At 38.7% G+C, this 27,844-nt stretch overlaps 1 protein-coding gene across 3 annotated transcripts in view; it reads left to right on the top strand.

Moving 5' to 3' along the window:
• VMP1 (vacuole membrane protein 1) overlaps positions 1-27,844 on the top strand; it is an 85,686-nt gene that overhangs the window by 24,531 nt on the left and 33,311 nt on the right. For all 3 annotated transcript variants that reach the window (XM_050928822.1, XM_050928823.1, XM_050928824.1), the window contains 2 exons: positions 11,427-11,594; positions 17,326-17,457. In XM_050928822.1, the coding sequence (XP_050784779.1) occupies positions 11,427-11,594; positions 17,326-17,457 (300 nt within the window). The remainder of the gene's footprint in view (positions 1-11,426; positions 11,595-17,325; positions 17,458-27,844) is intronic.

Raw genomic sequence — 27,844 nt, 5'->3', positions numbered from 1 at the left:
CTTAATGACTTTCCAGAATGCTACCAATTTAAGGCTCAAAGGTATTAATTTTTTTACTCTATTTCTAAGGGCAGTGTTGAGTTAATTAAGTGTATGTGTAGTATAATATCAATTTTGTATCCGAAAGCTCCTGAATTTGAGAATTTATACCCTACATCAAAGGAAACACAAAGTACTAACTGCTTGGTGCAACTGCAGAGTTTAATGGAAGTCTGCAGAAGAGCAGTATAAATTATTAGTCCAGGTGAAAATAGGTGTATTCAGAAGTTCTCCAACTCATCATACAGTTATATTAGGTCTCTCAAACTGGTTTATTTAGCTGTCCAGTATATCAGATTTTTTTAAATAACCCCCAAGCACTCTAGGTAAAAGATTTTGTGTTCATTGCACATTATACATTCTCCTTTGTTAATATTTTCACCTCCCATTTTCAACATACTCATTTAAACCAGATCTAACAATAAATTACTTGTGTACATGTCATTAGCAGGTAAAAGGATTTCTGCTTTGATACCATTGATGAAAACACTTCAAAATGATGTAAAAATCAAATCAGGCCTCAGTGACTTGATTTGTTGGGAGTGGAGAGTAGAGCACCAGTAAAGTGTGGTGTTTTCTTTTTTTCTTTTTTTAAATTACTCATAATTAATTGCTCATACCAAATCTGAGTGCACAGTGAGATTGTTGAAAATGCAATTACATGATTAGATAATAGTGCTATCAGGCCCACCCATGTGTTTCTGAACGTTTGTTGCTATTTGCAATAATGTCTTCACTATTAAGTACCGACTTCTGGAACGTGCTAGCATATAGCATATATGATACAGGTGCATCTTTTTAAAATACATAGTCCTATATTTGATACGTACAACTATAGTTAAAGTAGAAAAACTATGCACAAGCAAACTGTTAGCTTGGCAAATAATTTGGTGGAATTATGTGTGCAGTAGATCCAATATGTGAATGACCCTGGATGTTTGCTCTCTCTGACCTACTTGGTTGTTTTCCTAGTGTTAAAAAAATGGTTTGGCTAGATCTTTCAAAGGAGCTCGATCCAGCTACTCATCTTGCCATCCACAGAGAGGTAGATCATAATATCAGAAGGTAAAAAAGCATGGGGGATGGCAGTCCTGCATGAAGGGGTAGGTCTTAAAATCTAAAGCAATCTCTACTTTAGGGGTGGTTTACTGTCAGTAAGGGACTGTGGTTAGTATCAATTCAAATCTGTTTGCTTGCATTTAGGTTTTGTTGCTCTTCGACTACTAGAGGGATCTTATTGAGTGTGCCTGAGTGTCAATGTTTAATATTTAAAGGTTATTCTTACACTTAACTGCCATTTACTAGTTATCTTGAGGAACTTCCTTGACATTAGACTGTATCTAAAATTGCTGTTCTGGATCGGTTTCTAGTTTCACGCTGCTTCTGTTTGTGTTTTGTTTTTTTATCCAGTGAAAAATGCAACATTTTAACTAGACTTTTGGGAAATAACGCTCACCGTTGCCACTATAAGTGTAACTCTGAGCACAAGGTTAGAATGGAATATGGCTTTAAAATATATTATGGAAGAAGGCTACATGTTTCTTCCGATAAATCTTCATTCTGACACTTTTCAAAACAAGCCTGCTGGCTTAATTTCCTTAAGACACTGTTTTTCTTGCATCTCTTTTGAAAATAACATTTTAAAAATAGAAATTGACATGTAGCTCTGTAGGGATCCAAAATCTATTGACCGCTAATTGAGACATTTTTTCCATCGGCCCACTGCTGCTTTCTACGGTCAAAAATAACTTCTCACAAATTGCTGGCATTTTCAAACAGAAACAGAATGAATCACCTAGTTACCAGAAGAGCAGATGACCAGAGGTATCTAGTCATATGCAAGGAATTTATATCACTTAAGGAGGTCTCTTTGCTGTTACAAAAAGTAATGAATGAGCTGCCAGTTGAACTTGTGACCATATGATTGGTTTGCAGTGCATACTTTAATAATAATTGACGCTAGGTGGAGCACTTGTTTGAAGTATTGCTTGCGAATGCTGTGTAGTGTTCAGCAAAACTCCTTGCCTCATGACTTGGTTTCAGTTCATCTCTGGCATAGAAATTGCAAAAGTAGATGAAACTGAGACAAGCAGAAAACAATTTTGGAATTATTGCTCATTTTAAAAAAACCTGTGCAAAAACAAAAGGTCAATGGCCTCGTGGAGCTTATAATTTGTTTTCTGTCTTAACGTTGATGGCTAAGTGGAAGTGAATCCCTTACGGATCAGATATGGGGGGCGGGAACAGTTTTAGCTCTTCGAGTTATGTGATATTTGTAAAAATGAATTTTTTTGTCTAATTGCCACTAGAGCCAAGTGGAGCAACTGTTGAATAGGTTTTCACTGATAGTCTTGGTATGAAATAGAACAAACAGGAAATGTAAGAATGTAATGAGAACCTCCAGGCCTCACCCACAGTGGCAGAATACAGGAATGCATTGTGTGTGGATGATGGAAGGGACGTTAAATTCTTCAAAGTTTTCATATGTGGGGTTAGTCTCTGTAACGAAACCTCAGTGAAAAATCTTGTAATAAAAGAAAGGAAGTGACATTGCAGTAACTGCCGTCCACTACAAGTGATAAAAACAGTCTTATGAAGACAGAAGATAAATTAAATACGTTGTATCCTCCTTACAACTAAGTGGGCACAGAAGGAGTGTGTTCATTTTTGTGCTTCAATCAGCTCGGGGGTTTGTTTGATTGAGCCAGGAACTCATGAACTGTTCTTCCATGAGTTCAGCAGCTTGGAACTGAAAAAAGATCCATTTGGTCTGACCTAAATATCAAGTAATTCAGTCTGGGATCTGCTGACTTAAAATCCAAACAGCTTGTGCAATAGTCACTGGTTAATACTATTGCCAACACCAATCATTCAAAAAACATGTCAGGCCCTCCGATGTCATGAGGATGCCATTAAATCATGAAATTTTAAACAAACAACAAATATGAGGGTTCTTATTTGCCTCTAGGTTTTGGGCCTTTAGGATATAGTCAAGTCGTGGTGGTTTTTTTACTCTACTAATCAGGAAAAACTTATTTTTCTTAAATGAAATCTGCAATTTCTTTGTAATCATCTAACTCCAGGAGCTGGGCTTTTAAGAACACCGAATATCCCAAGACTCATGCAAGAGCTGGTAACACTGGAGAGAGTTTTTGTTCAGTTGTGTGGTAATTTTGTGAAGTGGTCACACTATTTCCAAGAATCACCAAACTTGTTTTCATTTCTGCCCTGTGCTGGGATTGGAACAATGTTACTATTTGGTAATTTTGCAAATGCCATGCACTCACCTGCCTTTCCAGCCTTTGATTGTAAGAACAAATATTTTTAAAAGCTGCCAGAATGGCAGCCTCCATTTTGTTTTTCACGTATAAAATGTTGCTATTAAATTATTGACTGGAAGACTCTGCCTTTTACTGATTCTCCACTAGTTTGCAAGGAGTCTTACCCTTCTCATATGGTTCCTTCAAAATTAATGTTAGTAATTAGAAGATTGATGGGTTCCATGTGGGTAGAAAAATGTGGTTAACTAACAGCTTGCTTCTTTAGCAAGATGGGGAATGTATTTTCTTTCCTCCCTGCATGTAATTCTTCTAGTTGAAGAAAGTGTCCATTTCCAGTTTGCATCATTCTTCAGTTTGCATGTCAGCTTACAGACCTAGAACAGACTAAACAAGGGTCCGTTCTGTCTTGTCCAATATCTGGGATCAGATTACTGTTGTTGACCGGGTAAGGTAGTTGAAAGAAAAATGTGTTGAACACAGAATATGATTCAAAAATGTATTGAAATGGAGCCTGTTTGTACGAGGATTGTTGATAACTCTGTTTCTGTCTCATGTGTTTCCTTCATGCCTTTAAAACCAACTTCCTTTAGCTATCCTAAGCTATTTACAATGAAGTGAAACATCCTGGAACACACGGATCAACATGGAGCTTAGAAAATTAATTCTATCTCTGTTTGCTGGGAACTCCTCGTTAATTTCCACATGGGCTGCATTCTCCTTGATACAATGCATAGTTGTGTTTTTAGTCTAAATGCTTCCAGCAAGAGTCCTAGTGGATTAAACTGTGCAGTGCTGCCAATTTAGTTGGGTAAATTTCTTATGCTGATTTTCTTCAGTCTTCTCTCCAGGTGAAATCTTGTTTGTTTTAAGGGTGCCTGTCATAAAATGTGAGGCTTGTGGGACAAACCATGCTAATGTTTATCTGTCAGTATTAATTGTAAATATATACAGAGCAGGGAACTGAATTCTGAGCCATCATAGAAATGTTGTGTGTGTCTTCCCAATGTGTTTAAAGTGGTCGTACATCAGAATCTAGACATCTTGTCTGAAGCCTGAATAACATTTGAATCATTATAATAAACCTCTTTCATGAGGTGAAGCAATACACTAGAGAATGGCTTCCTGGTACTTAGTCTTTAAATGTCTATAAGATGTTAGTATAGTGGTGGCACTTAAACAATATTGAACATTTTAGCCAGCAGAGGTGACTTGAAGTTCTGTCCAGCAAGAGAGGAGAGTAGATGCTTGGCATGATATTTTGATCTTTCAAAAATTGACAAGCTGCATATTTCAAACTCTCTTATGAAAACAAGTTTTGTTTTTATTTACTCAGTTCTGTTCCGCATGGTGCCTGCAGTTCAAACTACTTTGCTGGGAGACCCTACAATAATAAACCTGGTGTATTATGTTTTCCCAGTTATGCACACATCTTATTTCCTCTGTTCTGTTCCCATATGCAAATCTGAATTTTGTATGTTTCATGTTGCTCTTTGCTCACAAGAAGAGGGCAGAGAGAAGGCAAAACATAACATAGCAAACCATGATACAGCTGGAAAGGCTGAGTAGTCTTTAACACCATGTCAGTTTGAATTGATATTGTAATGTGCTCTTCACTGATCATAAAAATATATCACTGGTTAAAGGAGAAAAGTGGGAGAATGCAGACCTGAGGGCAGATGGGTGCTGAGGGAGGACAGGAGCAGAGTATAAACCCTCACACTTCCTACCTTGCCTCGCATTTCAATTCTGCCGATATGGGACCAGAAATCTGCTTGTAACTGCTACTGTGGGGGCAGACGGGTGTTCTGGGTGGCATCTTTAGTTTCCAATAAGTATTCTTGTAAAATGGCTGTATTTTGTTATACTATCACGCCAAAGCCAGAGTTTCTCCTGGAAGTAACGCAGTGGCTATGCTGCACGTTTAACGGCACCACATGCATCATCCCCTGGTGTCTCTCGTTCAGTTGTATTTGGAGCTTGTTGTTCATCATCTGGGATTTCCATTAGCCGTGCTCTGAGGGGAAAGACTTTGCTGAGGTGGGAATAGAAAAGTGCTAAATTAAATGTCTAGGTTCCCGGTGTAAAATGAGTGCAAATATGGGAATACAAAATTAGTACATCAAAGTTAGCCCAAATGATTTGGAAAGCTAAAGAAGTTCCAAGCTGAGAACACTGCTTTGTTCTTAACCCCCGCTTTACAGCTTGCATTGCAACTCAGATAATATGTGAAATCATTAGGCATTTTTGGGCCCTAGTGATATGTGGATAGACTGGGTTGATTTCAGAAGAGGAAGGGGAAAAAATCTTCCCAGAGTCAGAAATCTGCATGTGCTCCTAGTCTTTACTTATTAGATGAATATGGACTAGCAACCTCTCTGATACCCAACTGTTGCAGTTGGGGGTGAAAATGCCTTGGCTTATTAGCCAACTATCTCTGAGCCAATTTCCCCTTTTAGTCACATCTGAAATGAACAGTTTTCTGTGTGTGTAGCTGCCCGCCAGTCCTGAAGATAAAAGGTGCTGTAACTTAGTCTCGCTTTCCTGAGAGGTGTAATGACTTAGTAGATAAGTATGAGATGAGTCGCAGTCTGTGGCAAAGCTAGCCGGCTGTTTCCCATGAGAAACTAGCTCTTGTTTTTCTTATTTATCTTACATCAAATATAGAATGACACATTTTCCCCTTTTAGTGTAAGGGTTGAGCCTTGTACCAAGTATTAAAAATTCCATATCCAAGGAAGAAAACAAGTTTCTAGCCCACCAGAATGCGTTCAAGATAATCTCCCACCTCTATGGAAGTGGTATAATTTTTTGTCATAAAATGTTTTTAAATTAGAGCTAGTCTAAAACTATATCTTCCTAAACAGAATGTGTTAAAATTAGAGCCAGATGGACTTGTGGGGCTAGCATCATTTCAACAATATGAATGATCTGTAAAGAGAGAGCTGAGAAAACCGCATTTGAGATAGTTCAGTGCTCCATAATTTTGTTCATAGCATAGATACCAAAGTGATAAGTAACATAGAAATACCATGGATATTTTTGATACTCGCTTCCGCTTACCTTGAAGACTTTCTAATATAATGTACATGTTGACATTTTTGAAGATGCGATTTGACTTTATCTTGAAATACATAGCCTTAATTTTTATTCCCCCCTCCTTCTTTTTTTCTTTGAGTGAGAAGTTTGTAAAAAAATCTGTACGAATTGCTTCTACTTATATATATTTTGTACCTATTAAGAAATCTACGTTTCTGGAGGCTTTGAATGTTGCCTTCCAAAATAACCCGCTAACCTAGAATAACAATGAGTAAATTCTAACTCTGGTGATTGATCAAAGCATTGAACTAAAAATAAATGTAGGGCTCCAAATGTATCCATGGGTTCAAATAAAGCTCCCTTTTATAACAAATCAGGGTTTTTTAGGTAGCGATTCCTCTGAAATACTTTTGCAAAAATAGATTTGCATCAAGTCCTTACTGATGACCACCCCTTGTCTCATTTGATTTATAAATTGCACAAAAATTTCTAACAAATCACATTCCAGTCTAACCACAGGCTCCTGTTGGTCGTTGTAAGAGTTTGGAGAGCAAATGTTTCTCCCCCTAATCAGCAGGAGATTACTGACTCCAACGTTTTTGCCCCTGTCGGTGCTTGCTCCTGCAATTAAAAAGAAGAAAATAGGGTTGGGGGGAAGAGGAGAAAATTGGTGATTAGATATTTAACTTGACATTTTAATGATTCTTTCAGCTTCTTTGACAAACAGTGCCTCTTCTAAACCTACCAATTTTGCTGTTGCTTATTTATCATTATAGGGATTGGAGTGATTTTAAAATGTATGTCCATTTAAAAGTGGACCTAAAATTAGACTCAAGCAGCAGGTATTTCTTAATAGGTTACAATAAATTGACCCACCATAAGAATTAACTCAAACTTTGGAAAAGCCATTAATGCCTTTTTTTAAAAATAAAATTTGGTAAGCGAACATGGGCACATGTGTGAGATAAAGGTCAAAAACTGTGACTGAGGACTAATATTTAGACTCAAAGAGCAAAACGAAAACACTTGATGAAAATAGGCTGATATTTTCAAAGAACCTAGAGATGCTGGCCATTCTAATTGCATTGAAAGCCAATGAGAATTGGATACCAACTCCCATTTGTATCTTTGAAAATCACCCCACCCACATAGTTTGACTATCATTATTGCTAAATATAAAATAAAATGGCACATGTCTTTGTTGCAACGTCTATCATATGATCATACCACAGCTCTTGCCCTGTCAGGACCACATTTCTAGTCCAGTGGTGGGTAACCTGCGGCCACTGGGAGCTGCGGGCAGCCATGCCTGCGGATGGTCAGTGTAAACAAATTGTCTCGTGGCCCACAGGTTGCCCACCACTGTGTTAGCGTCTCAAGGGGAGATTATGGACTTGTGGACCAAGGCATTGTGCATTTATAATGCGGGCTCGGTTCTTGAGAATAGATACTGTATGTGGGCTTTGCAAGTCTGAACTGGAACAAAAGCACATATCCAAAATGCAGTCTGCCAGACCTTGGTATGTTGTCCAGTTGACTTTACTTAAAGCAGCAGAGCTCAGCTGCTTTAAGTAAAAGGCACAAGATTGTTTTGCCTCCCTTACGTGGCTAGTTCTGAATTTGAGTATGCCACACTTGATCATCATTCTAAATGAACCTTTTACATTTTACTTCTTATTCCAGTTAAAATGTGGTTTCTGTGGGATCCATAATTTCAACTTTTTTCCATTATAGAATTGTTTGCATTTCAGTGGAAGAGTTGTGCTAAATTGGTTTAGCCGTCAGGTGGCTGGAGGGATGTTTTCAGCTCTATTCTGAAATGTATTTTTCCATTAGCTGTTTTTTGCTTTAGGATTTTTCCTTTTGCAGACTTCAGTTGTTGAAACTGTTTGTTAGAGCTGGATTAATAGGAAGATGTATATTTGAGACAATTAAGGCATCCTAGAGATGGCAACACTTATTAAAAGATCTGAGGGAACCTAGGATACTAATTGTGGCAAGCTTTAAACAGTGAATAGGAGCTATGTGTGTGGGTGGTTTGCTTTTATAACAATTACTTTAGCAGACCCCTCTATTACATTTTCTTTGTCTTCACTTGCTGTGCTCTAAGTTAAAATGTAGGCTTCTCCAGGCAGGGACTCATCTTAAATTGTCCACCGGCCTTCATTTCAAAATCTCAACCTTCGAGATAGTGGTAATTTCACTTATGGAACTATGGCAGAGGGCATTACTGTGCTGGCAATTATACTTTTTTTTCTTATACGGCTATAAGATTGAAACTAACCGGTTCTGCACTTGCAGTCTTTCATCACATCTGGCCACAGTTACATTATACTGTGGTATGTCTTCCAAATTTTGTGGAACTGAAAATTGTACTTCTTGATTCACACACCATCTCTGACAGCCTTGGCAATGAACTTACCCTTACCCTCAAGAGACCATGAGCAATGGCACTTGACTTTGGGGTTTTCCTCCATGCAAATTTCCAGCTGAGGAGAATTATGGTGCAGATTTGAATAGCTGGCGCTTACAGCTTGAGGCACAAAACCTTAAAAGGTCTTATAATGCATGAAGCTATCTGGGTATTGGAGGAAAAAATCAAGATTCCTTGAGATTTTAGGGCATATCAAGGAAGGGATGATTTTATGATTGTCACTGGTTGAGGACTCAAGATCTAGATTCAGTTCCCAGCTCGGCAACTGACTTGCTGTTTAACCTTGGAAAAGTCACTTAATCTTTTCTGGTGTTGATTCTCCATGTATAAAAAGGGGATACTTTCTTTTTCTTTCCCTTTGTCTGTCCTGTCTGTTTAGATTGTAAACTCTTTGGGGCAGGGACTGTCATTTACTATGGATACATACAGGGTCCAGCCTAAGAGACCTCTAGACAGTACGGCAATGCAGATAATTAGTAATTTTTCACCCATCTACAGTTTCTTTGCCCCACAGAATCAGAAAAATTATTTGGTATTTAACAGGTCTGAATCTGCTGTCCCATTACTTCAGTGCAATTCCTTTGACGGAATTGCTCCTAATTTACCATGAAATCAGAACTATAACTTTATTTAAATAATTACAGAAAGTAGTTCCAGTTAGTGCCTATTGAGCATTAGGTCAGTCTCCCAACAAAAGAACAGGGAGAGGTACAGATACAAGAATTGGCGTGACAGCAAAGTGGGAATTTTTTTTCTTGTTACAGTGGTCTAGAACTGAATAGCCTATGACGGATAGCCAAAGTTACCAATTGAAAAATAAAATAGACCAGATATTTTCTCAGTAGGGCTTTCCCACTATTTCATGTACCTAAAATAACTTTGCTACATATACTAAATTTTGTAATTCCATTGTTCCAGTTGGTTCAGAGAAACTGCTAATATTGACAAGAGTGAACCCAATGAAAAACCACCTCTCAGTGTCTAGAAAAGAATTCAGTAAGTTGCTCATTCTCATAGATATTTAAGGTCAGAGCGATCTTCTACTCTGACTTCTTTGCTTAACGCAGCCCATAAAATTTCACCCAGTAATTGCATCAAGTCCATAAACTCTCCTAAATAGTCCCTGGTCTCTGTATTAAAATACATTTTTAAAATACCGTGTAAAGGGAAAGAGCTGTCCAAGCAGTAGGTATTGTGCATCAAGAACTTTCTGTACCCATTATCATCACATTTACAGATTTAGTCTTTGTATAATGAATGTAATTTCAATTTGATTTTCATACTGTGATTCCCTGCTAGTCTAATAGACCGTGACTCACTTAAGGAAAAAACAGAGGAAAATTGACAGAATATCTCCCAAAATGATGACAAAAAACCACCATGTAATTAATAGCAGAAGCTAAAGACTGAGCAATTCTTGCTGTCTATGTGAACACAATTGATTATGAATTTATTCTGGTAAGGCTAAGACTTCGGATGAAATTAAGGTATTTTTATTAAAACAGATTTTTTGCAAACTTTCTAAACCGTTTATACAGTTTAAGCGTCTTGCTGAAACACAGATGTTGGAAGGTGAATTTTAAGCTGATTCTTTGTTTTGAAACTCCTGATGTCCAACATAAGGATAAATCTGAACTATTTGCACAGATTTTATAGTAATTTTATTATTTTATAGTCATACAATGGCAGTTTGTTTCATTATTTAAATGTATTGCACTTCAGTTCTTGTATACATTTAAGTCATCTGTACCTGAGATCTGGGCTCAATAAAACACGTTGGTAACCTTTAATAGAAGGCAGAGTCCGTGTCAGCTTAATTCTATTAATAATGATACTTGGCACTTGCACAACAGTTGAACTTTAAAGCGCTTTACAAACAGTCTTCTGAGCACCTCAGTCAGACCGTTCCCATTTTACACGTTGGAAACTGAAGCAGAAAGACTGTGACTTGCACAAGAGATGGCTGATGTACTAACTGATATCTTAAGAAAAGAGTGGAGAGAAGGGGAGGAACACTTCAAAATATTGTCAAGCCCAACTAGGCTCAAAACCTAGGTTTTGCAAAACTGAAATCAGTAGAAATACTTTTATGGGATCTTTTTAAAAATATTTGAAATAATTGCGTTTTTTTGTTGTTGTTAGGATGTAAAGATTCCTTTTCAGTATTTGTATCTCAAATATTGCTGGTCTGTGCCAATGCATGAGAAACGGAAAGACTGCTCTGCTTCTTTTATTAATTGTTCGTGTGGAATGAAATGGGGAAAAAAAACCCAAAATATTGGTTATAAGTATACTTTGATTTTTTTTTTTTAAAAGTTCTTCCAGTTTTAAGTCTACAGTAACACAGGCAAGGAAACTTGTATTTTAAATTCATAGTCTCTTAAAACTGAAACAGGAGCACTTTAAGTCTTCTCATGTTTGGAGTTGGAGATTTATTTACTCACATGCATCGGAAGGCTAAGACCACTGTATACAACATTATATGCTATGTCTAATGTCAAGTGTGGAAGTCCATTTCCTGTATGCATTTTGTGTCCTGATAGGTTTCCTATTAGCAATATTATTTAAGGTAAAGCTAACTCTTGTTTAACGCACACAAAATGTACTGAAATGTTCTTGTCTGATATATTTTTCAGGGTCCACACATAGCATCAGTTACACTTGCTGCGTATGAATGTAACTCAGTTAATTTTCCTGAACCACCGTACCCTGATCAAATTATCTGTCCTGATGAGGAGGGTATTGAAGGATCCATCTCTTTATGGACCATAATCTCAAAAGTCAGGCTAGAGGCCTGCATGTGGGTAAGGTTTAACTTATACAATTTTACCTAAAATAAACATAGCAATGCTGGCTTTTGCTGACAGCAATTACATGTAACTATTCACGTTGGAGGCATGATTTGCTGATTCACTTTAGATGTCTGTATTAGATCTGAGCATCTTAAAAATGTATTAAACAGAAGCAGTTGAAAATGGTTGGGTCAGTTATCAGCTCCAGGTTTGGAGTAAGGTTGGGGAAAGAAAGAAATCTATTGTGTTATAAGAATTTCTTCTGTAGAGCTCTATAAAAATCACCTCTGTTTCCAAAGCATAACTGTTTTTTCTACATACTTTAGCAGAAAATGCATGACGTTTTTGAGAAACTCAGTGCAAAAGACAAGTTTTTGAAAGATTCTTTGCCCCAGCTGCGCTTGCAGATTAAGGGCTGAATCCTGCAAGCAGTGAGGCAAGTGAGTGACTTCACTCTCATGAATACTCCCTTCGAAGTCCATGGGCATATTCAAGTGAATTAAGTTATTCGTATGTTGTGGAAGGATCAGGGCCTAATGTTGTAGCAGATGCCCTGATCTTGGGGTTGCATCAGTTTTCTGTTGTTACATGTAGCCTGTTCACAAGTTACGCATTGAAATTAAAAATCAATGTTTGCCTGATGAAAACATTCACTTATAAGTAGGGTGACCAGACAACAAATGTAAAAAATTGGGACAGGGGTAGGAGGTAATAGGAGCCTATATCGGAAAAAGACCCAAAAGTCAGGACTGTTCGTATAAAATCAGGACATCTGGTCATCCTTCTTATAAGGCAAAAAAGAAAAAAGTTATCTGCTAAACACTGAAGCACACTCTTAGGACAGGGATTTAGTGAGGTGGATCTTACTTTCGTGTTCACTTCTTTGACTTTTTAAAATTTGTTTATTGAAGAATATTGGTCAGCTAAGACGTTTTTCCCCGTAAAATATCAACTATTTTGAACTGAAACTTACACAAACACATCTGTTAACTGCTTTTATGCCAAAAGGCTTCATTTTACCACTGACGACTTCCTGTTCTGACCGTTGGTTTAATTATTAAATACTTGGTTCTCCAGTTCAGACGTGGGGGATGGAATGGGATCCCTATAGTATATGATATCTAATCTTTTCTAACTTGTTTCTGGAAGCCTTAAAGGTGTGAAAATAGCCTATAATAGACTTTATATTTTGGTTATTATGGTTTTAAAACTTGTCAGTGACCCAATCTCCAACAAAGAAGTTAAAGTAGATGATACACATTACAGGTTTATAAGTACAGTGTAAAAATACTTAAAAAAAAAAAAAAAAAAATCTTACAAGGAAAGAACTGCAGACCCCCAGCCCTCTCAAAAACAAATACAATATACAGTTTTAATGTTTCCTTTTGCTAACTAGAGAGCAAAATTGCATAAATGTTTTAATGTTCGAAAAATAAGTAGTTAACTGAAAATCTCCCACAAACAAGCATCTATAAGACAGTAAGTTCAGACTCTTGTTTTTTCCCACTGCTCTACATCAGTCTTCATGGAGTTGGAACAATAAGAATATCACTTAAAATGAAGTTCTAGGGTTGCAAGGAAAACGTAGCTCAAGATAAATGTGCTTGCTGCACATCTTTGTTAATGTATAAAATTACTAACCTAACTGAAAATTAAGTAGCTTAGACGGAAATGAACACACAGTTGCATACCTTGCAACTGATTGCACCCTATCTTGAGACGAGAGAGAGAACAAGAGGTACCTTCTCAGGCCTTCCTTTGTGCTGCTTGCTGGTTCAGACCAGGGGAATTACAAGACTATGAGCAAGCCAAAACGTTTTATGTAATCTTCTCTTTCTTCCTACACTCCTCCAAATATATTGTCAGCTACCTTTTTATTGAACTTCGTCTGTGGTAGATTTCCCCATGGGAGCATCTTCAGTCTGTGCTGGTGTCTACTATAATGTTATCTTTTCTTGGACTGCTTCATGAGTACCTAAACATTGTTTATTAATTTCCTGTAGGTCAAATCAAATTGGCAGCTGCGCTGCTGCTTCCATTGTTTTTCTTTCGTCTTTACTCCAGTTTGCTTTTATAGAAACCACTGAAGAATTCTTGGTCCTATCACTGTTAAATCCAGCATCCTTTTATGTGCAGCACAGTACTAAATTCCTGAAAAGGAAGTAAATCGACTGACGATTTTAGTAACTCAAAATCTGATAAATAAATAGCAATATTAATTTTTCTCCTTGCAAACTGAAACCAAGAATAGTAGGTTGAATTTTTTATTAGAGTCTGATTATGGGAAACTAACTCATGAAAACTAAAAAGGTATGAACTACACCTCTACCGCAATATAACGCTGTCCTCGGGAGCCAAAAAATCTTACCGCATTATAGGTGAAACCGTGTTATATTGAACTTGCTTTGATCCACCAGAGCGCACAGCCTGCCCCCCCCCCCTCCACTTCCGGAGTGCTGCTTTACAGCATTATATCCGAATTCGTGTTATAGCAGGTCGTGTTATAGTGGGGTAGAGGTGTACCAATTTCTAGTAATCTCTAAAATCTGAAATTATCAATACAGCTGTTCAAAATTCAAACACAAAGGGACTGTTAGAGGGAGCCTTTTGCATTGTCTAATTCTCAGGTTCCCCAGCTCATTGGGTGAGCAGGGACTGGAAGTGTTGCTGACAGCATCCTGGTGCCCAATGAGGGAGTGAAGCAACATTGCTAAACACTAATTTCCTTTAGACAATTAGTGTGTAACCATGTGGAGTGGCTCCAAAGTGAATCCTGGCCCATCCTCTTTGATCAAAAGGTGACAATCAGTATAAAATGAGCCTCACCAATCCTGGTTTGCAGAAGGTGTTTTTAAAGGGCTTTTAGCCTACTGGGAGGTAGGCCAGTTTTCAGAGCCTTTCACCCCACAGAAGCTAGGAATTGAATAGCACCTTAAATGTGTTGCATCTCTTTTGTGTTTTTTGTTAGAAATTATCTGAAAAGGTAAAAATGTATAATCTCTCAGGATTGACAGATCAGGTAGTCTGTGTCTTGACCGGAATAAAGTTTAAAAGAAGCTTTCTAGATGACTAGTTTCCCATTTTAACTGTATGTATTTGTGCAAAAGAATATTGATTAGCACTTGCCTTTCTAATCCCTTGTTGATCTAGGGGAACTCTAAGCAAATATCAGATGTAAATGTTAAAAGTAAGAGTTAACAGCCATGTTTGCAAAAGGTAGTATATAGTTGTTGGTTTGGATCACTTAAATGCTTCCTTTTTTTTTTTTACATATTAAGGCAATCTGTCTTGAGTATACATGGAATCATATGATCTCATATTTTTGAGATATGTTGTAACAAGACCTTGTGATTTAACCAGGGGTGAAAGAAACTTAAAGGACTTAACAGTATGCCAGAGGTCTGCACATGGGGACATGGCCTCAACTGGAAGGGGCGGGGCCTTTTAATACCTGGGTTCTTTAAATCAAGTTTTAAGGGTCATGGGGCTCTGGCTGCAGCTGGAAGCCCCGGGGTCTTTAAATCACCCCCAGAGCTACCAGCTGCAGAGGCAGCTGGGAGCCCCGGGGTTCAGGGGCAATTTAAAGGGCCCAGGGCTCTGGCTACCACTACCACAGTGAAGACCCGTGTCCTTTAAATGACTGCCGGAGAGCTGCCGCCGTGACCCCAGGGCTCCAGCAGCGGGGCCTGGGAGGCGATTTAAAGGGCCCTGTGCTCCGGCTGGTGCAGGGAGCCCCAGGCCCTTTAAATCACCACTGGAGCCCTGCCACTGCTACCTCAGGGCTCCAGCAGCCAGGCTCAAGTGGAAATTTAAAGGGCTCGGGGACTCCCCACTGTGACAGGAGTCCTGGGCCCTTTAAATCACCGCTGGAGTCCTGCTGCCGCTACCCTGGGGCTCGGGCTGCTGCAGGAAGCCCTGGGCCCTTTAAATCGCCAGCCTGGGGAAGCCGGTCCAGTCCAGCACAGCATACTGGCTCTTGCCGGTACACCGTATCAGACCGTATTGGCTTACTTTCACTTCTGGATTTAACCAATTTAAGGAAAGTTCACTTCTAGTACACATGTGAACCTTTCCTTCATTAACAAAATGAAGCCAAGCAAATTGGCACATAGTTGTGAAGCAAACCTTATTTCTGTTGTTCTTGCATCATCTTGAGAACATAATCTCAACTTATTTTTTCTGAAAAATAGCTATAACTCTTTCCAAGCTTAGCTTTCCATGTATCAGAAATAGACAGGCTAATGATGTTTTGGTGGTATTGTATTCATGCAAATTTGTTACACATGTGGCCAATAGGAAGACAAGTATATGACGGATGTGTATTTATACACTACACAAACAGGGAGTTTGAGTAATAGTACAACAAATGTCTTTTTTTTTTTTTTAGTGTTTAAAATCAAAGCAGCTGGGATTCTTCCCTACATACAGCTGCGTACGGAATATGAACAAAGGAAACTGTAGGACTTTATGCTGCTTTAAAGGAATGTAAAAGCATTTGTCACTTGCTAATGGTTCTTAGTAAGACATCTGTGTGTGGCTAAGGTTTAGCACTTTTCCAGCAAAGCGGCCAACTGTTGTGCTATTACCTGTCCTATATTTTAAACCATTTGCATTTAATCCAAGGTCCTGTTTCATTATCCTCTGTTTATCTCTGTCTGATACTGATTTTTAAAAAAAACTAAATCTGTATTTACCCACAAGGCTGAAATGAGTCATTTGATGTCCCGAGAAAACCAATCATTTTCCTGCAGTGAAAAGGCAATCCTATTCTGATTCTTATTTCTCTTGTCTTTCTTGACCTCATTTTATGGACCGATAAAATACTCGATAAGTTACGGTCTATTCAGCAGTATTTTCATTTGCTCAAACTGTAATAGAACTTGTGGCAATGTTTTTCAATAAACAAGTGTGCCAAGTCTCAGGACCGACAATTCAACTATATTGCAACTCTACAGAATTATAGTTTGGGTGGCAGGGAGAATGCATGTGGTTAAACTAAGGGTACGTCTGTACTAGCCGCCGGATTGGCGGATACTGTTTGATGTATCGGGGATCGATTTATCGCATCTCGTCTGGACGCGATAAATCAATCCGCTAATCGACGCCCATACTCCACCTCGGCAGGAGGAGTAAATGCAGTCGGTGGGGGCACTGCAGCAGTTGACTCGCCGCCGTGAGGATGCCAGATAAGTCGAACTGAGATACTTCAACTTCAGCTACGTGAATAGCATAGCTGAAGTTGCGTATCTTGGTTTGGAACACACACATACACCCCAGTGTAGACCAGCCCTAAGAGAGGGGAAAAATATAGTTTCTCAGAGTAACTTAGGTAACTTTTGAAGCTGGGAGAACTTTGTGTATCTGGTAACAATAATAAGCTTCCATTGGAAACAAATGACTCGTGCAGTTCTGGTGGGATTAACTTTATACACCTCTACCCCGATATAACACAACCTGATATAACATGAATTCGGATATAACGCTGTAAAGCAGTGCTCTGAGGGGCGGGGCTGCGCACTCCGGTGGATCAAAGCAAGTTTGATGTAACGTGGTTTCACCCATCACGCAGTAAGATTTTTTGGCTCCCGAGGACAGCGTTATATCAAAGTAGAGGTGTATGTATTTGTGACTCTTATTATGAGTGTTTTTTTAACTTTCCAAGAAAAATTGTGAACATCAGTTGAGCTATTTTAAAGAGCTCTAATCAAGAACAATGAAATTAAAATCATTATTCTCTTCCCAGGGTGCTGGCACAGCTATTGGAGAACTGCCTCCTTATTTCATGGCCAGAGCAGCCCGACTCTCTGGTGCTGAACCTGATGATGAAGAGTATCAGGAATTTGAGGAGATGCTGGAACATGCAGAGGCTGCACAAGTAAGAACACTGCAAAACATTAGAATGCTTTAATTATCACAAAACACAGCAAGATTAAGATGCAGCGGACAACAGTTCCACTGAAGCAAACATGCAGGAAAGCAACCAATATGACTGTGAGGGGCTGCTCATAGGTTAGAAAAGAACCTGCACTGGATACAGAGACATGTGGAGAAAACCAAACAAGAATGTATAGTCCGTTAAGGCAGGGATATGTTAATGTAGACAAAAAAAATTAGGGCAAACAATGGCTTTTACAAATACAAAGAAGTTCTACAAATATAGCAAAGGAAGTATTAGAGGGAAGGTGAGGCCCACTAATAAATGATGTAGGAGTCATTAAACCAACTGTGATTATGAAATAGCTGAACTGCCAAACTGTTTCTTAAATCTCTCTTAACGAGGAGATAATTGCCAGCCAACTTGTTTTCACTGGATAATATTCACCTGCCTTGCCACTAGCTGTTTGTGCTGCCAGTGTCTTGGCCGATTTAACCTGAGGAAACACATTCTTCCTGATGTTGAAAAGCAACCAAAGCTGCTTTGAATCTTTTTGTTCTTAGCCTTTTTCAATTCAGTTTTATTGATAGATCTCTTACAACTTGCATTGTCTCATATTAGATCTTAATAGAGTATATGACTGTTAATAGCTTTCTGTTCAGGTCAGCAGTCTGTGTGCCTTAGTTCAGAAACTAAGTAGTTTCTAAGTATACAATTCGGGGGGGGGGGGGGGATTCTCAAAAACATCTTGCTGCTGAATTTCTCCTTTGTATTCTGCTTCCTTTTTACTTGTGTTTGTTTGTCTACTGAACCACTAGGTGGAAGTGGGTCACGATAAATTTTTATATGAAGGAATCAAGCTAATGTTATCTACTATGCACAAGAAGAATTTACACTGCTTTCTCTTTGACCAACCCTTTACTGTAGCAAAAAAACCACCCAATCTTGACTTTTAAGAAGTACAAATGTTTCTTAGCCTCTTTTGATAAGTTATTGCATGCAGGAAAAAGTAGCCCTAAGAGAGAGAGCATTTGGATAAACCCAAGAATCTCTGAAAATTTTCATCTGAAAACAGCCTTATGTTTCCTTGGACTTGTCTGCAAACATTAATTCTAGTCTAATAGTGTTAATCAAAGTATTTAATGCTATCTAACTTGCCAGCATTTCAGGACAAGCACCTCATCTTAATACCTATTCAGGAAAATGCCTAACACATTTGCACTAGATAAATAATAATAGTAAATTAAGAGATCCGTCTTTTAAAAGGCAGACGGCCAAAAATTCACCTATTTTAACTTTTGCCTCATTGCTAGGTGTTAATTTTACAAACCAATCCTTGATCCATATACATATTTAAAAAATCCCAGCAAAACACAAACCCAATAAAATACATGGCTCGAAACTGAACTACTGTCCATATTTATTTACTGTGACTCTCCCAGCAAGTTATGTGAGATTTTTGAAGTTCTAGGTGAAGCCAAGATTGGTTTCCAAAATGCATGGTAGGATTCTTGGATACAAAACCTTTGCTAGTGAGAACCTTGTCAAGATAGACCAGAAATACCCTTAACTACAATGACTGTGTGATTGGTTAACAAGTGAAATTGTGTAGTTCGTCGAGAATAAATAACATTATATTTATCAGTGCTTTGATTTCATTTTCTCAGCAATCGAGTTTGGATTGAAGCACATGTTTTCAGGATGACATTTCTTAAAACTTCACTTGCAGTTTGATGCGTGTAATACACTCCAGCGCGAGGCTATAACAATCTGATTAAATTGTAGTACGGTTATTAAACTGATATTCCAGTATTTAAGATTGGATGCTATTTTCCACTCGCTAATATGACTTCCTTTGTGCTTTTGGCTTTCTATCATATTTTCGTTAGATATCTGTGAGGCACGCATGAATGTCTCATCCTACGGCCTTGAGCAAATCCTGACATTGTTCGCAAAAGTGAAGTTTTGTCGCTATTTGCACTGCACAATCACTACTTCTTGTGCAGTTTAAAGTCTCCTTATAATTGCTGAATAGCAATGTTTGTGTTACCTAAATCAGCTTGCCTCACTATCCAGTTCTGGTCCTCAGTGCCCAAGGGTATAGAGAACATGGCAATCTGATGCCAATGGAAAACTATAAACGTTTTGGTGCCTTTTAACACTGAAAGGAATCCTTTCAATATAAAGGCCTCTCTCCTCCCCACTTATTTGGGAAGTGTGAAAATAGGTGTGTTGTATTAGAGAATAGCTTCCTCCTTTAGTTCTAATGAGCTGCTATGGCTGCCTACAAAGCAGAGCCAAATTGATTGGCATTTTGCATGTTTTGTATATTTTTTTATTTAGAAAATTTGTCACTACCGTTTCTGAGAAATACCATTGTTTTTGCAAAACAGATGATACTTGTGGCATTCTGTCAAGTAATATCCAGTCTGTGTGATTGACAGAAGAAAAAAAATGTTCTCTGTGGATTTTAAAAAAGACTAAAGGGAAAAAAAATGTTTTAAAATGGGTTATACAGTATGATGGTTTAGACCAATCATTCCGTTAAAATTTGAATAGGGAAAGAATATTGTCTCCCTAAAGTTAAAGAATGTATTTGAGCAGGTTTTCTTTCATAAACTGTCAGTCCAAGTGATCTGGCTCCTTCAGTCACTTTTTGAGAGAAACCATGAGCTGGCTGATGTGTAACTTACTGTTTTTGTATTTTTCCATTAATATATTTAGAAAAAGCCCCTCATCTTAATGGAACACCACTTCTTTTTTTTGTCAGTTACGGTTAGTGTAAGTTAACTAAAGAGAGCTTCACGTCTTCTATTGCTTCATATGTCACCTTTTATTCTGCTTGGTCATCTTGTTGGCAGTACTGTAGTTCTGCCTTGGCTAATCAGGATTGCTTTTTCACGGAACACTACAGTGAGTGCAAAGCGCGGTTGGCTGTATAACTACACTAACTTGGCCTGTGATACGTAAATATTTCCTCTATATTATGAATTTGATTTTTTTATAGAATTTTAATAGTGGTTTTTCCAAAGGCTGTCATTTCTGTTCTGTCCAGTTAAGCACCAGTGTGCTGAAATTTTCTATCAGAGCTCCCCACTCTAGAGATGAGGAATATCACTAGTGAAACCTTTCAAACCAACCTCTCAATTAGGGGAAGTTGAATCTACTGCTCAGTGCTGGAGCAGCGCATGGGCAGTAACAGTGCACATGTAACTGTACAGTTTCCTATAGATACTTTGTCTCTGTTTTTGCCAGTATGATAGTTACTGATTATTAAGTATTTTCTAACGTCTGCATCTCTTTTTGTATCGTACTGAACAACTTAAAAGCTGATTAAGTTTGTTGTGAAAACAAAGCTTAATGCAACTTAATACAACCCTATGAAAGTACTGAATGTGTGGGCCCTTGCAATACCATGCTGCTCTCTACTAAGAGGAGAACATAACTAAAGGGGGCCTGAAAGCTAATTAAATCTTCTTTGTACATCTGATCGTTAGTGACTTTGTATGTTTGGATTCATATTTAAGTGGCATATTCTTTAAGGACTAATGATTTACACTGAGTGCTTGCGCTTTGCTTCTGTGCACTACTGCGTGAGCCAAGTTTCCCTGTAAAAAATATTTTCTAGTTGCCTGTGTTACTATCGGTTACTTGCTGTTTGTTTACTTTGCAAATTATGTTCTGGCTTCCTTTAAAGAATACAAACTTGAAAAAGGGTTAATACCATATAAACCCTGAGATAAAACAGGACTCGTTGTAAATGATTGAGTGCCATCTGTGCACTGAGCATCAGCCGTTGCTGGGACCTGTTTTTGACTCCACTGAACCTTTACTGGTTGTGGTTTGTCTGGCCATCACATGACTTCTCTGAAAATTCCCCCTCCCCTCCATTTCCAGTAAACTGTTTGAACAGGAGTGACTCAGAGTGAAACCAGCTTCCCTGTAACCACAGGGCCTGTTAAAGAATTTGTCAACGTGGACTCTAGAGGGTTTGTATTAAAGTTCGCTGTAACTGCTTTGGTTTGTATTGCGTCAGGAGTTCCATAGAACAACTTCCTGCCTGAAGAGTATGCTGCTTGTCGGCAATGAGTTAAACTGATAAACTCTAAGATACTGGCCACTAGACATGTGTTAAGCCCATCTTTCTAGCATTTCTTCAAGGCTTTGTGCCTTGAGTTGGGTTGCTTTTCCACACCTTAATGTAAAGTTTCTCATCTCAGAAAAAAGGGTGCAGAGTACACCACCACACCCAGCCATGGTTGCTGTGAGGATGGGAGGACTGTATGTTCTGACACGGCACGGTGACTTCACTCACATGGCATGAATAAGTCGAAATGTTGTTATATAATTACCAAAGTGGAGCTGGTCTGTGATTAAATTAAATTTTGATCTGTTTCTTGGGTAAAACAAAATTAACCATCATGTTCAGATATGACTTCTCTAAAAGGCTTCCTTGGTTGCCCGCTTGTTGGATTGAAAGGTTTTGTTGCCTTGCTTTTTTCAAGACATTTTTGTGCTTAAATAGTGCATGGGGAGTTGTAAAGAAAATGGAAGTGCAGCAAGAAGAGTACAGTGGAAATCATTTTTCTTTCTCAGAAAGTATTTGTTTGGACCCAATTCCAAATGCCATTCTTCATCTTTCTTTTAGTCTTCCAATTGCCCCCTTCCCTCATCAGCTTCCTGTCTTTATTAATTGTGCTGTACAAGAAAGAGATTGTCAGTGTTTGGTCTAGGCTTCGTAATGGGTGGCCACCAGGAGGCTTGTCTGCACATTGTGCATTCCTGAAGTTTGATGCATGCATTTGTTAATACATGTATGGGAGTTTTTTTAACCCTTTCACCTTGAGCCAGAATTAAAAATATAACTTCACACTGATCTAACTCTGGTGAAGCTTCCCCTTAAAAATAGAAATTTCTGTGAAATACAGGGCTTTATAGTGAGCTAAGAGTGAAATTATTTTTCACTGGAGAAAGAGCCTACTAAATAGCAGTATCGTCTTTAGTATCTGGGCTTTGTAAAGGATCAGTGAAAACTTTGAGTTTGGAAACCATATTAAAGAGGACTTCCCAAGAAAAGGGGGCACTGAAGAGTTAATATAGCCAGACTATTGACAGTAGAAGCTATGAGTAATAACATAAGCCTTGTTTCTTGCTTGATTTCTTTGGTTATAGGCAGTAAAAACAGCAGTCTTGTGCCGGCATTGTTCTATTCATTTGCACACCTGTTTACAGATAAGGAAAAAATAACCAGTAGGAAGCATTAGGTTACCTTTGTTTAAACTAATTTAAAGATGTCTTTCCAGTTTTCTCTTTGACATGCCCTTTGCAAAATGCAGTAGAGGCTCTATGCACTAAAACTTCTTTACATGCTTGTATGTTTTTTAAATCTGGAACATGCAAATGAATAATTTCCTAATACAAAGTCACCAACTTAGAAATCTTGATCACCTTGAAGTGGCCTGGCCCACTATCAGCATTGAAAGCAGAAATTAGTCCAGTTACAAATCTCATGTTATTTTGCAATAAAAGCCCCTCATGCCAAAAAGAGTCCAATGTGAGTTGCTGATGTCGTGAGCTGCTGTCATATAGCAATTGTGAACGAGCAGTTAGTTTGAACTCCGCCCTTGAATGTTCATGTGGAATTCATGTTGCTGTCACAGAGCATTTGATGTACATATCTAAGGATACAATTTGTCCTTAACACTTGATGTATAGTACTGCAGTCTCAGATGAGATTAATTCTCCTTGTGTTCTCTGGAGAACAATCAGTAACTACTGCATAAATCTCTGAATCTTAGTTTGCATTTTCTGGGAAGCTGGTATCTAGTCAGAAATTTCTGATCATGATCTCTGTTGCTCTTCAATTCAAATGTATAAGCTGTGCCGTCTTCCTTACCCAGGATTTTGTTAGCTCCCTTACTTCATCCCTTATCTTATTTTCCTTTAGGACTCCCCTCTAATTTCAATCAGGTTCATCCCAAACCTTTAGTTACCATTTTGTATGTGGATTGTATTTGGGAAAACATGCTACACTTCAGAAAAGGAGCTTCTAAAGATGGTTTGGATTATAAAAGCTTCAAGCAAGTTCATTTTTCTACTCCTTTCCATACGAGGGTCTGTTCTGTCAAACAGAAGAACACCCTAATGTTCTGTGTATAGGATAGAGATCAAAGGAGATGCTTGAAGTACCACTCAGCCCTCCCCTTCTCCCTCCCCCCCCCCCCCCCCCGTAGAAGCCTGCAATAAATAATAGAGATTAATTCTTGTGTCTTCAAGAAAATGGCTACATTTTTTTTCTTGTTCCAAACACTGTTTAAATCCTTACCCTTGTAGGAGAGTGGTACGCAGACCACTTCTCTTTAAGTCATCTGGCAGCCATGTTAGCTTCCCATGAATAAAAAGTGGCAAGATATGCTGAGCTCTGTACATCCTCTGCTGATTAGGCTTATTGGGGGAGCCCTTGCATGTAGGGAGGCTGGTCAGCTGTGTAATAGGTTGTTTGCCTGTTTTTAATAATTTAAATGTCTTTGTTGCTTGTGTTTTTGTTTTTTTTCTTTTTCCCCCTGATTTCGAGTTCCTTGTAAAGGGATAAAATATGTATTTTTAATGCTGGTGATTTTTTTAAATTTGGATTTGTCTGGAGACGAAATAACATTGCATACAATGCTCATCCGGTTATCCAAAATTGCTTCCTCCCTTATTGTGGGCGTTTGGGGGTAGGTAATCAATCTCCCTGCATTCCAGACACAAAGAGCCTTTGTTAAAATAACTAGATCTTGCTCAAATCCTGTAAATTTTTTTTTTTGTAATTTGGATAGGACGAGATTTTCAGGATGTCCTACTGCTGCTAGTTACACCAGCATGCTAGATCAGCTGCCTGTGGCCATGGGAATCTGATTATAGCCTTGGTATGGATGAACCCTTAATTTGATGCTATATAATAGTGTTTGAGCAGCCTCCACCTTGTCAGATGCAGTATCAATAGACAGTATTGATGTAAGCCCATTCAGAGAGGAAGGGGACAGAATGGGGTTTGGGGGTCACTGCCTAATATGTGGGAATGAGTCTGGCAGGTTTTCTATACTTCCCTGTTCTTTACTAGTAGAGCCGTGGTGACTAATTTAACACTGGTCTGACTTCTCCTTGACCAGAACAGTGGCCTGGCTGCCTTCTCTACCATGTGACAAATATAGAAAAAATGCTTAGTTGTCTTGCATGGAACCAATTCCAGAATCCACACACTGCCAGATCTCTCGCAAGAAGTGAACCTCTGGAATAACTGGGTATAGACCCCATGTACCCTTAATTCCTTGATGAGTGAAATAATACTAAATTGTATGTAATATCTAGATCGCACTTTGAAAATGTTAAGTGCTAGGTGCTGAAGTGGGTAAGTCATGTAATGCTCCAGCACTGGTCTGAGATGGGGAGCAGAACACACTGAGGGCTGGGGATGTGGTAAAACATGCTAGTGTACTAGAGGACAGATCTGATAAGACTCTGAAACGACATGCTTCTTCCTCTTCCCTTAAACTGTTTCCTTTAATTGTTTCATTCTTTGCATAATTTCTTTCTGTTGAAATGAAGCAGAACTTTTTTTTTTAATTCACAAGTGAGAGAGTGTCAGATCCAGCTGGAGAGAAGTGCCAGAGCTCAGTTTGTGAGAGTTTCCACTCGCTTTGAGCTCTGACTTAAACGCATTCAGCCCCATGGATCATTGCCATAGAACTGGCGCTGAATTGCTGTTATCTTGAGGCTTGTAAGGCAGGCTTTGGAGATACTATGGATTTTGGCGTTTTAAGAATTTGTTCTGGCAGTTCACAGGTACATTTGCTAGTCCTTATCCCAAGATGCTTGGTGGATGGGGAAAATTATTCCAAGCCCTTCCTATTCCAAGATGGACAGAGTACTGAAGAAAATTAGAAAGCCTCTTATTTATGCCAAAGAGTCTAATTAAAACAGGACTCTTCATTCTCTTGCTACTACACTTAGGCAGTTAGCAGTAAATTGTGTAGCATTCATTTCACTGATCAACCTAGATCCGCAGATTTTAGTGAGAGCTCTTATTTTTCAAACAAGGGGTTACTGTTGGTAAGGGTCCTATTTCTGCTCAAATGCAGGTTTAAAGTATCAAATATATTGTCATGGCCATTACAAGGAAAACCTCATTTCATTATGTTCTGGCCTTTTCTACCTAATTACCTATCTGTCTAGTTATATATGGCCTTCATCACTATAATGTCTGAGAGCCTTCACTGTAACAGCATTAGTATCCTATGCGGCACTCTCAGCCCCTTTTCTCTTTAGTAGTCACCTTCAAAACTCCTGTGCTGGAAGGGCAATAAGGCTAATTGTGTTTCTTATCAGAGAACTCCCCTCCCCTCACTTTATTTTAAGGGATGGGAACTGAGTTTAAGTACTTTCTCTCTCAATATGTGATGCACCAAAATTAGGCCTTGTTCCATCATCCTGAGTGAATTGGCAGTATCTTCAGATAATGTGGAAGCTACATGAAAGGCATTAATGTGAGCAGATTTGCTGGTGGAAATGCATTGATATATTTCTTAAGACACACACCTAGTTCTTGTGTTCCTCCAAACCTTTGTCACATTTTGACAGATAATTTTATGTTAGTAGCTTGTTGGCCATTTATTACTGTTTTATTACTTAATTGTTTGATCTCCTTCAACATCATGTACTGAATGTCCTTTTCCTGATCAGTAAGCTGATAGTGTAATTTAATTGCCATATGTATATTCTTATTAGTTGGGATTTGCATCTATACAGTATTTACTGCATGGTCACTCTCTTCTAAAAATATTCCTAGTAAATTCTATGAAATCGTTTAGGTATTGTGTAACTCCCTGCTTCCATGACCATATCTGTCCTTTCATTATAGCTTATAACCAGGTGTAGTAGTTAGGCCAAGGTCCTCTTCCATTACCAGTCATTCTAGTTTATCTAGTAACGTCTTACATTGATGTATAGAAATTGATCCTTTTTGTTTTGTCTAAGTGCCCATTTTTATTTGGGCTCCTTAATATGATACTTTTCTAGAATTTACCTGTGTTCTAAACCTGTACTCTTCTCTAGGTACTTATGTGGCTTTCATCACCTTAGTACCCAAGAGTCTCCTATTCAGCCAGAATTTGTGTGTTCTCCTTCACTGTACAATTGTATTAGGGCATCCCTAGCAGGTGCCTTTGTCCAGCTTCGGTGCTTTTTGCATCTGTCAGGTTTCCTTTAATTCCTAGTTAAAATAATCCTCCAAAACCTTGTTAATTTTCTGTTCCAGCAGTCTGGCTCCATGTCTGTTAAATGGATCCCATCCCTCTTGTACAGGTTCCCTCTTTCTGTAAAGAGTTCCTTTTGTGATAAATTTGTTTAAGCCTCTCCTCTTTTCACCATCTTCTCACCCAGATTGTGAACATTCCCCCATCTCATTGTCCCTTTGCATAGAACTGGAAGTATTTCAGAGAAGCCTACAATAGAGGACCTGGACAAAAGCTGCCTTCCTAGTAATTTAAATGTAGCTTCCAGTATCATTCTCCTGCGCTTTACTGCATCATTGATCCCATATGTACAAGGACTAGAATCCCCCTCCCTAGCACTTCCTGGAATTTTTTTTTAGATGGGTCATGAGATCTGCCACCTTTACACCTGGCAGGTGAGTCACAAACTGTTTTTATGGTCACCAGATAACCAGCTGTTGATATTTCTAAGGATAGGTCAGTCATTCACCAGGGCCTGTGCATCTCACAACAGTATTCTGAACTCCTGGACTCAACTCCTTGGCATTTGAGGAAGAATCAGCTGCCTCTACCTCTACTGGAAGCTGGGTCCCAGATGAGGACTTTGACCTTCCATTCCATTTTAGCTCCCTCCCACTGAGAGACTGGCTTCCTCACTTACAGGATTGAGGAAAGCAGCTTGGAGATGGCCCCACTCCACGGTGTGCCTATTTCCTGTCTTTTTAATAAATCTCTCCCTCTCTTACTCCAGTAAGCAACTCTGCCCGTAAGTGGCTGCCCATGGGGTCTGGAAACTATGAACTCTCCATCAGCTGCATTACATACTCAATTTGGCCACAAGATGAGTAGTTCTGTATTCTTCAGTCTGTACAGTACATGGGGCAGGCAGCCTGTACACTGGTATACTCTGCTGCTGATCTTCTTTTTCCATAGTTCAATGGGGTTTTTAGTTTGCCAGCATGTATTGGTTTGAACAGAATCTTTATTAGAAGCTCCGTAGCTTGGTTAATTTAACAGATTTCCTTTGCAGTAGTCCACTAACTAATTAAGATGCCTATTCCCACTCAATCTAAACTCCCTACTCCTCATGGGCGCCTCTCCTCTCTCTTTGGCCCTTTTAGGAAGTCCATAGTGTG

This window comes from Gopherus flavomarginatus, chromosome 19 (genome assembly GCF_025201925.1).
Source record: "Gopherus flavomarginatus isolate rGopFla2 chromosome 19, rGopFla2.mat.asm, whole genome shotgun sequence".
NCBI lineage: Eukaryota > Metazoa > Chordata > Testudines > Testudinidae > Gopherus > Gopherus flavomarginatus.
The sequence above is the reverse complement of the archived record's forward strand: the minus strand, read 5'-3'. Positions and strand labels throughout refer to the sequence as shown.